General features: G+C 35.8%; 1 protein-coding gene across 1 annotated transcript; it reads right to left on the bottom strand.

Annotated features, from left to right (window-relative positions):
• Nucleotides 1-1,415: 1,415 nt before the first annotated feature.
• Nucleotides 1,416-8,575, bottom strand: LOC145636651 (uncharacterized). Its single transcript, XM_081688216.1, has 6 exons — nucleotides 8,261-8,575; nucleotides 7,994-8,164; nucleotides 5,264-5,725; nucleotides 3,917-5,222; nucleotides 1,947-2,049; nucleotides 1,416-1,689 (listed from the first exon to the last, which is right to left on the bottom strand). The coding sequence occupies exons 1-6, from the start codon at nucleotides 8,573-8,575 to the stop codon at nucleotides 1,416-1,418; spliced, it is 2,631 nt and encodes an 876-aa protein (XP_081544342.1).
• Nucleotides 8,576-10,904: the final 2,329 nt, after the last annotated feature.

Genomic DNA, 10,904 nt, shown 5'->3' with positions numbered 1-10,904 from the left:
AGGGGGTGGGCCATCGCCGGCAACTGGCGCAGGGGGAGGGGTGGGAGCTGGCGGCCGGCGCCGTCTGGCAGGGGCTAGTGGTGGGGCGTTGGGGTGGGGTAGGTCTTGGGTGGTAGGGTATTTTTTTTTTAATTTCTTTTTTTAGTTTTTTTTTTAATTTTTTTATAATTAATTAACTAATATTACAACAACCAATTAGAGGCTGCCACGTGGCATATTAGTCGTTAATGACTAACGGTGAAACACCGTTAGTAATTAAGGGCATTTGGTGACATTTTTCTTAAACTCAGGAGTATTTGGTGTATTTGAAAGTTTTGATGGGTATTTGGTGAATAAAAAAATTACTCAGGGGCATTTCATGAAATTTCCGTTTTAATTATCTTTGGTAAACCTCAATTTGTTATATTAAGCAAATGGTAACATTAATGATGTTATTAGGTTAAAGTCTAACCATGGTTAGCTATAGTTAGAGTTTTATAATAATTAAATAGTTTTCAATACCATAGCCAAGTAGCCACCACCTGACCCTCCCAGGCCGGCGGCACCTAGATCTTACAGGCGAACACCACTCCCTTTCTCCCCTGCCGGCAACCCACCCAATTCTCTTATTTTCTCATTCCTCTTTCCGCCATTAAAACACTTTAAATTCACCTCAAAACCTCACATTCTCTCTCCTCAACTCCACTCTCTCCTCCATTGCCATTCATCTCCTCCCTCTATCTTACCCAATCTACACTCTGAGTTGCAACACTAACCTCGACAAACCTTACTTTTTGCAGGTTTCATTTATTTTGTCCTTGAATCCAAAAACTCAACTCAATTTCACTACATTATACGAAGAATTATGCTTGTTCAAACAAACTTGCAAGAAAAATAGGCTGATTTGTAGGACTTTGTGTGCGTAGAATGATGTGAATTCGTCGAGTTTTCGAGGAAGTGGAGGCCGAAAGAGTAAAATTTTGGTGGGGGAGTGAGGAGGAGGGATAGGAATCAGGGTGGGGGAGTGGGAGAGTGGAGATGGGAAATGGGAATCGGGGGTGAGGGAGGGTTGGGGATCGCCGGTGGAAGAGGTGAGCTTGGCGCCGCCGGTCGGAGAGTGGGTCAGGAGGTGGCTGGGTAAATTGGGGGGGGGGGGGGTTTTAATTTTTAATATAATTTTATTATTAAAAAATGAATAATTAACCTTGATTAGGCTTTAGTTGACTAAGGTTAGGTTTTTAATTAGTATAAAAATCATTAATGTTACCACTTGACTATTATAACTAATTAGAGTTTACCAAGGATAATTAAAATTTTTAGTATTCACCATTTTGAAAATTAGAAAGTTTAGTGTTACCATTTTCCCAAATATATTATTCTCATAATAATATCTATACAAAAAATATATCACATATATTTTTCGATATATCATATTTCTAATGTATAATCTCAGACTTACCCTCAACCATTTCAGCATTCTTTAACAAAATTTTGGCCTTGAGAAACCATAATGATCCATCAGATGGACTTGCAGCTATTTTTGTATTAATGTCATCCAAGAGATTAGAGAAAATCATCTCTTTCTTCGTCTCTTTTATTATTCCCTCTAGCATCTCAACTGCCCCCTTAACACCGGACTCAAAAATCAACTTTAATTCGCCATATTTCTTTAGGGCTTTCTCATATTGTTTTGTTGCACGCAATTCATCACTGCAGTAAATGGAAAAATAAATATAAAACTAACCATCTTCACTGATACTTAAACTCGAAGAACCATGCATGATGCATGTGCTATTATGCTAATATTGGGAAGAAAAAAAATTGATAATATTCTGCAGCAAAAGAAATCAACAGAAATCTGAAAAATAGTAAACTCTTCATTCACCAATAAAGAAAACAATAACTAAACAGTTATTGAACCATCATACGTAAAATGATTAAAAACACAAGGAGGAAAAAAGAATTACCCCTCTAATTTCATCTTAAGTGGATTAGAATCTCTTATACTTTTAAATGCATCTTGTTCATGAAGCTTAAGAGACCTTGCTTGATTAATCACTGCAAATGTCTCTACATAAGGAAAATCAAGTTAGCAAGTTAATAAAATAAAACAATACTCCCTCCGTTCCATAATGTTTTTTACATTTGGAATTATGTGCGATTATTAAGAAATTATGTAAAGTTGAGATATGTTGGAATATTTCAATGATTGAAAGTACAATTTTATTGAAAAATACAATGTTAAACATGTGGGGTGAAGAAATTAGAGGAGAGAGGAGAGAGGAGAGAGAAAGTAATAATAAGTGTTGAAAAACTATTACAATAGTACAAAAAGTACCATAGCACATGGAAAGTAAGAACTTTTGAGTATAAAAATTGTAAAACAAGGGTAATTTTGTCTAAGATTTATGACCAAAATAGGAAAGATACTAAATGTAAAGAATAAAAAGGAACACCCTAAATGGAAACATAAAAAACATTTACGCTTTGTTTGGATAGCAAAGAAGGAAGGAAAAGAAGGGGAGGGAAAATGGAGGAAGGGAAGGGAAAAGAAAGGGAGGAGGAGGTGAGCTCCATTTTCCCTCCAAATCTCTCCAATTTTGGAGAGATTATGGTTATTATAGAGAAAGAGAAAATGGATCCCTCCCTCTCCTTCCCCAAATCTTTTACCCAAACAAAAGATTTTGTCCCCCTCCATTTCTCTTCTCTTCTTTTCCTTTCATTTCTTCCTATCCAAACAAAGTGTTAGGAATAGAGGGAGTACTATTAATAAATATATAAGCTTAAGAGACCTTGCTTAACACCCATATTGATTACTTGTATAAAACATGATTTATGGGTGCACAAATTGTTTTAATGTTTTGAATAGTGATCAAGTTGGTTAATTTAGATAGCTTATGTATGGACTTGAAGCAGTTCTTTACCCCTCCTATCTTACACCCACACACACCCCACCCCACCCTCTTTGACTTGTTATTCTACTTGTCAATGCTAAGTGGCTTGTTATTCGAGCATAAGTTCTTTTGTATATCATAATCCATATCTAAGATCTCAGGCGATAATAGCACACTCCCCTCCATAATAATCTTTTGTTTTCCCTAGGTAGAACGGACAACCAAAAGGCCTAGACTTTGTGTGTTCCGCTCCAACACCTCTATGTGCAAGTGATTGATGATTCTGAAATGCACACTCTTGCTTTTGCTTCTACAATGTAGAAACCTATTTCAAAGGACTTGAGCTTTTCATCAGGTACCACCGTTGTAAGTATACGTATACTATAATGATAAAATATAATGAATAATTCTCTCTGTATTTCTCATTCAACATAAACGGCCACATACAAGTATATATGATGAGCATAGGAAACTTGGAGGGCAAGACCAAATAACCTAAAAGATATGCACAATATATTCTAAGATATATATCCCAAATATTCACAATATTATCTTTCCTAATACCCCCCCTCAAGTTGGAGAGTAAGGATCCCGGACGCCCAACTTGCGCAATAAAAACTGGAATTTAGCTTTTCCCAAAGCTTTTGTAAAAATGTCGGCCAACTAAACCGTCGTAGGAACATACGAGGGTATTATCGTCCCATCTGTAATCGCATCACGAACAAAGTGACAATCTGACTCAATATGCTTTGTTCGTTCATGAAACACTGGATTCTGCGCAATATATAACGCAGACTGACTATCACAATAAAGATGCATCTCATTCTCATGTCGAACACCTAAATCACCAAGTAATCGCTTCAACCACTTTAATTCACAAGTCGTTGCATTCATACAACGATATTCGGCTTCCGATGAAGAAAGGGCCACAGTAGGCTACTTCTTGGTTTTCCATGATACTGGAGACAAACCAAGAAGCACAAACCAACCACTCAAGGACCGTCTAGAGAGAGGACAACCTTCCTAATGTGAATCACACCAACCTTCCAACTGTAAAGCACTATCAGATCTCAATAAAATGCCCTGTCCCGGACTCTTCTTCAAATATCTAACAACTCGCAGAGCTGCTTCCCAATGGTCAATCCTGGGTTTTTGCATAAACTGTGATAAAATGTGTACAGAATATGCTAAATCGGGTCTCGTAACAGACAAATAAATCAGACGACCTATGAGGCGACGATATTTCTCAATATCATGAAAATACTCTCCCTGAGATAAAGCTAACTTGTGATTTTGTTCCATAGGGAACTCTGCAAGTTTAGCATCAAGCAAACCAGCTTCAGTAATAATATCCAGTGCATACTTCCTCTGACAAATAAAAATTCCATGTTTATTCCGGGCTACCTCTAGCCCCAGAAAATATTTCAACACTCCAAGATCTGTCATCTTGAAACAATCTCCCAGATACGATTTAAAATTGAGCATAGCATTTTTATCATTGCCTGCAACAATTAAATCATCAACATATACTAACACATTAAGCTGCATTTTACCTTTTGTCAGAGTAAATAAAGAATAATCATAGTATGACTGTTTAAAGCCATAATTTTTCAAAGCTGTAGCGAGCTTTGCAAACCAGCATCGAGGAGCTTGTTTAAGCCCGTACAATGATTTCAGCATCCTGCAAACTTTGTCAGAATTGTCTTTCTCAAAACCAGGAGGGATTTTCATATATACCTCTTCTTCCAAATCACCATGAAGAAAAGCGTTATGAACGTCCAATTGATGAACTTCCCAATTTTTCACCGCCGCTACTGCAAGAAAAGTTCGAACAGTCACCATCTTTGCAACCGGAGCAAATGTCTCATTGTAGTCTAACCCTTCAACCTGATGATTACCAAAGATGACTAATCTTGCTTTTAATCTCTGCAAATTCCCATGCTCCTCATATTTTTCTTTGTAAACCCATTTGCTTCCAAGTGCCTTTTTGCCCGGTGGAAGTTTCTCTAGCACCCAAGTGCCTTGCTCTTCTAGAGCCTCGATCTCATCCGCCATTGCTTTCCTCCAACCCTCGTGTTTCATGGCCTCCCTGAAATTTTTGGGTTCATTTCCACCTGTAATAGCAGCAATATATGTTCTATGCTTCACAGAAAACCGGTGAGAATCAATAAAATGTGTTATAGGGTAAACTGAGGAAAGTAATGTCGTAGGTGAACGCTGAGATGATGTAGATGGACTTTTATTTCTTATTGTGTGTGTCACAAAGTCACAGTGCTTCACATTCGGAAATTTCTGTCTCATGCCTTTACCCAAGGCTTCGGTCTCACTTGAGATGTTACTTTGATCACCCTGCTGCACAACATTCTGCTCACTTAGAGCAGTTTGCTCACTCCATTCTGCTTCCCAGCATGCTCTTCTGTGCTGCTGCACTCATCTGCCGCACCAGAGCGCACGGAAGAGGGGTTGGCAGGCTCCTCCGCAGCCTGGTCGCGGCCTGTGGGCTCCTGCCGCAGCCCAACCGTGGTTCCCCCTGCTGTCCCCGCAACACCATCAACTCTCCCACCTCCCTCGTGCTCCATATCATTTCCCTCACCATTCACATTCTCTGCCACACACCAATCATCATCACTCACACTCCCAACATCACAATTCCCAACATCACGAGTCAACGAGGCATTCATCAAATCTTTGTTCATACTAGAAGCAATGAACAGGAATTCACTCTCATTAAAAATCACATCCCTTGAAACAAAAATTTCATGGGTCTCTAAGTCATAAACCTTCCACCCCTTTTTCCCGAAAGGATATCCTATAAATACACACTTTCGGCTTCGACTCGCAAACTTATCACCCTTAGTTTTTAGATTGTGCGCATAACACAAACACCCAAACACCCGAATATACTCATATGAAGGTGGTTTGCCAAATAACACATCACAAGGGGTTTTATAATCAAGCAATCGAGAAGGAGTTCTATTAATTAAATGACATGCCGCTTGCACACACTCCCCCCAAAATTTTAAAGGTAAATTTGCTTGAAAACGTAAGGCTCTAGCAACATTCAAAATATGTTGATGTTTTCTCTCAACACGCCCATTTTGTTGAGGCGTGCCCACACATGAGGTCTCAAAATAAATCCCATTGTCAAAAAAATACTCTTTCAAGGAATTGAATTCCGTACCATTATCACTACGGACCACTTTAATTTCTTGAGAAAATTGACGACGAACAATCGCAACAAAATTAAGAAACATATAATAAACTTCTGTTTTATTTCTTAACAAATAAGTCCACACACCCCTAGAGTAATCATCTACTATAGTAAAAAAATAATGAGCACCACAAGAAGATAGAGTCTTGTAAGGCCCCCATAAATCTAAGTGAACAAGCTCAAAAATTCGACTTGCTTTATTTTGACTCAAAGGGAAACTACTCCTATGTTTTTTTGCCCGAGGACTGATGTGTCCATTCTATATAGTATTTTACCCCCGTCCCTTGGTCATAATTAGTAGTGTTTTTGGCTCTTTAGAGCCACTTTTATTACTAATTGGTGTTTTCTAGTGTTTTCGTAGATTTGGTTGACTTTTGCAGGGATTTATGCTTTTGGAGTATTTTCCCGGGATATTTAGGAGCAATCACGAGCATTGGAAAAGCACGACCAGAGTTTATAGCCCAGGGTCGGTTAGAGACATTGAACCGGTGATTAAGGGCTCGGTAGAGGTGATACCGGGGCGTTTGGACCGAGTATTCAAGACCCAAAGAGGAAACCCAGATTGGCCCGAAGAATTTGAGCCCAATCGAAGTCCAAATAGTGGCCCAAATGATCCGCCCGGCCAAAAAGGCTGGCGCCCGGAGGCGCGCCCGGCCGGGCGCGAGATTGTTATTAGAGGTGAAAAAAGGCGCTCCCGATCGGGCGCGTGTTTATTTAGGAAACAATTAGAGTCGTTTTAATTTCTTTTAGTTTAGGATTTTTGTACGGAGTATAAATACTCCTCCGTAATGCGATTTTAGGATCTCTTCTTCTTCTCTTAATCTTTTCTCCTAGACTTTCTCTCTCTACTTAGTTTTCTCTCTCTAAACTCTCTCTCTCTAAACCTTTGTTATTATTTCTTAAATTAATTTCAGAATTATTTTGGTAATGATTTCTCTTCCCTTAATCTTAGTTATTTATTCTATTCCTTTGATCATGATTTATTTTATTGTTTTGCTTAGTTTATATTTAATTATGTGTGAGTAGTTTAATTTCTAGGGTTTGTGGGGATCCATAAATAATATGAAGGGGTAATTTATTGTTGTTAATTATCAATGCTAGATTAATTTCCTATTGATTGATTTAATGCTCTGTGACTAGATTAGGTCTATCTTTTATGCATGAGTTTGACAATATTGATTCAAGAATCGAGAGATGAGAATTAATGTTTAGGTCTAGTTTCAATAGGCAAATTAACTTATAAATGGTTAAGTCAAGATTCGAGAGATGAGATTTAATACCGATAAATTAATTGTGTGATTGTAATAAGTAGCGAGAGTCCTTTACAATTTGATTAATTGATGCATTGATGATTGACTATTATTGATTGTTGGTATTGCATGATGATTTCTTATTGGATTGTTTTAATGTTTTACAATTGCGGCTTGTAAAAGTATAGTAATATTAAATTGATGAATCGAGCAGATGTTAATTTGATATTAAAGGTTATTTTCAATAAGAACTTAGATCTAGTAAATTGCGAGAGCCTGTTAGGTCTATGTTGGTTAATAAATTGCGAGAGCCTGTTAATCATGTTATTTATGCAATGTCAATGATTGATTACCCTATTTTACCCCGGAGTATTGTTTATTGGTGAACCTATGCCCTAAATCCTTTTATATATTATTTTCTCCCTTTTCCTACTCTTTTTAGTTTAGTTTCATATTCAACTTTTAATATTGGTTACTTACATAATTTAGATTATAATATTTAATTAGGATAAAAAGACTTGTTTCCCTGTGGAGATCGACCCTACTTCCCTATCTACTTTAGTTAGTGAATTAGGTAATTATTTTTTATTAGGAGATACGACTTTACCCTATCAAGGACACACATCACATGATTTAAATTTAGTACTACTACGACTCACAAATGGAAGCTGTTGAAGTACTTTACCCGAAGGATGCCCCAATCGTTTATGCCACAACTCTGTGGAATGATCCCTGTCTATCTTCATCGCCTTCACCATAGGAACACCCCGAAAATAATAAAGTCCATCTACTCGTTCACCTGCTCCAATCACGTTCCTCGTTGTGAGGTCCTGTATAACACAAAGTTTGTTAGTAAATTGCATAATACAATTAGATTCGTCACTCAATTGAGTCACCGAAATTAAATTGCAATTTAATTGGAGTACATAAAGAACATTGTCGATTTTTAAACCCCCTTGCAATATCACCGATCCAATTTTTGATGCGTTAGCATTTTTTCCATCCGGCAATCCCACCGGACAATGGCTCACATTGGTCACATTGGTCAAAAGAGACAAATCACATGTCACATGATTCGAGGCCCCTGTATCTATTATCCAACCCAAATCATTTTTATCATGAAACTTGGATTTAATGGATGTCAAGTAGTTCAACAATTGTTGAACTTGAATCGAAGTCACTCCCGCAAGACCACCCACATCAACGTGTGCGGCCTTCACCAAATTCTGATCACCATCCATCAATGGAATCACAAATAATAGTCACTCACAGGTGCTTTGAGAAGAAAAAAAAAATTAAATGATGTTTGTGAACTCTCACAATCTCTCAAGGTTATGCGTAATAATGAATATTACATATAATTGCAATCTCTAGTAAATTATTGTTGGATCAAACCTAAGCTCTTGATACCATGATAAAATATAATGAATAATTCTCTCTTTATTTCTCATTCAACATAAACGGCCACATACAAGTATATATAGAATAGGAAACTTGGAGGGCAAGACCAAATAACCTAAAAGATATGCATAGTATATTCTAAGATATATATCCCAAATATTCACAATATTATCTTTCCTAATATATAATGACACTCGAAGTGCCCTGGTTGGTTGGTGTAAGACAGATATATCTGCAGTTCTTGTAGCTTTCTTCTCTTCCTTTTTTCACCACTTTGATAATCCATTAAATTCTTGTTTTGCTATGTCTCATTCTTAATTTTTTAAATTTATGATGAATTTGACAAGCTAGTTAAGTTTGTATAGTGATAATTAGCAATCGTAGAAATCCACATTTGCCATTTTAGGATACAGTTTATAAAAGGCAAAAGATTGTCCTTTCTGAGATTGCTGATGATCTTACACGAAATGCCTTCTCATTTTTGTTATTAAATTTTTGGTAAATTATCCCAAGTAACCCTGTACTTTAGCACTTTTTCCAAAATAACTCTGACCTTTGCATCCCTATCCATGGTAACCCTAAACTTGTAAAAATGAAAATTTTGGAGAGTTTTTTTTTACGGAGACTTAGCATTGTTACCTTTTTCTTCTTCCTCTCTCACCCCTGTTGTGTTTCCCCTTCAAATTCCCCTATTAAACTACTAAAACCTCAATTACTTTATTTGTTTTCTTAGCTATTTTAACAAATTAACAATGATATTCAACCCCTGTGAGCGAATTGACAATTGATACGTGCCCCATGTGGGCCCATTATATATGAAACGTTAAGTCTCCGTTAAAAAGAATACCAAAAATTTCACTTTTACAAGTTCAGGGTTACCATGGAGGGGGGTGTAAAGGTCAGGGTTATTTTGGAAAAAATGCTAAAGTACAGAGTTACCTGGGATTTCCCTAAAAAAAATTTATTGCTCATGACTCGCATATTGATTATTGTGGAATTTGATGCAAGTAGTGGCTCATAAATGATTGCTAAAAATTGTGTAAAAAGGAATAACTAAGGTAGCTTTTGACCGAGGTGGTTACCCTTACCATGGACGTGTTAAAGCCCTTGTTGATGCACTCTGAACATGGCCTTGTATTTTGAAGCTAATTGTAACTATATTCTCCTTTCTATCAGATTATCATTTTCCTGTGTGTTTCATTTTTTTAACTGCAAATTCCAATGCATATATTTGGTTTTATACAATTAAAATTTTAAGATTATTTTGGGATAATTTTTCACCTCCTGGTAAATTATTGATTTATTTTATATAATTGTAAAGATTTTTTTTACATCAATTTTATTTTTGCTAACAATAATTTATCTACTATTTTAAATTAGAGGTAGTTGGTTGTGAATGAAGTTGATGATTCTATCGAAATAGAAGATAAATTATATATATACTTTTAGTTATTTTAACAAGTTTTGGATTTGAACAATTTTTTTTGTTGATTATAAATTTTATAAATATAATTTGATCTACGAAAAAGAATGTTTATGAGTGATATAGTTATCCTTTGGCGAATGAGATACCATATTTATAATTTATTTATTAATTATAAATACAATTTTCACATAACTAACACCAATGAATTATAAACACTATCCTTTTCTAACAAGAAAATTAATCTAAAAAACAAGCAAATTAATCAAAATATTATATGGTTTAATAAAAAAATATTTTCTTTTTGTGAGATGAATAATTAAATCTATATAAAAAAAAAGCAAATTAATCAAAATATTACATGGTTTAATTATGAATATTATTTCTAAGTGAGATGAATAATACTCCGTAAAAACTATAAAACAAAAAAAAATCTTTTTCTATCAAGAAAATTAATCAAAATATTATATAGTTTAATTAATAATAGGAAAAATTTCCCGGAATAATCCTACTTTTGAGTCGTCCGCCCAAAATAATTTCACATTTGGCTTATTTTTAAATAATTCGACCTTTATAGTCAATCCGCTCCTAATGATCACAACCGGTCAACTAACCTATTATAACAAGTCGCTTGACACACGTTAGCCTGCGATTGGTAAAAAAAAGAATTTTTTTTTTCTTTTTAGAAAAAAAAATTAATCTATACTACTATTTCAAAACAAGAAGTTGGAAGGACATGTGTCCTC

Source organism: Chenopodium album, chromosome 6, assembly GCF_948465745.1.
Source record: "Chenopodium album chromosome 6, dcCheAlbu1.1, whole genome shotgun sequence".
Classification (NCBI taxonomy): domain Eukaryota; kingdom Viridiplantae; phylum Streptophyta; class Magnoliopsida; order Caryophyllales; family Amaranthaceae; genus Chenopodium; species Chenopodium album.
Note: the sequence above shows the minus strand (reverse complement) of the source record. Positions and strands in the feature narration are given on the sequence as shown.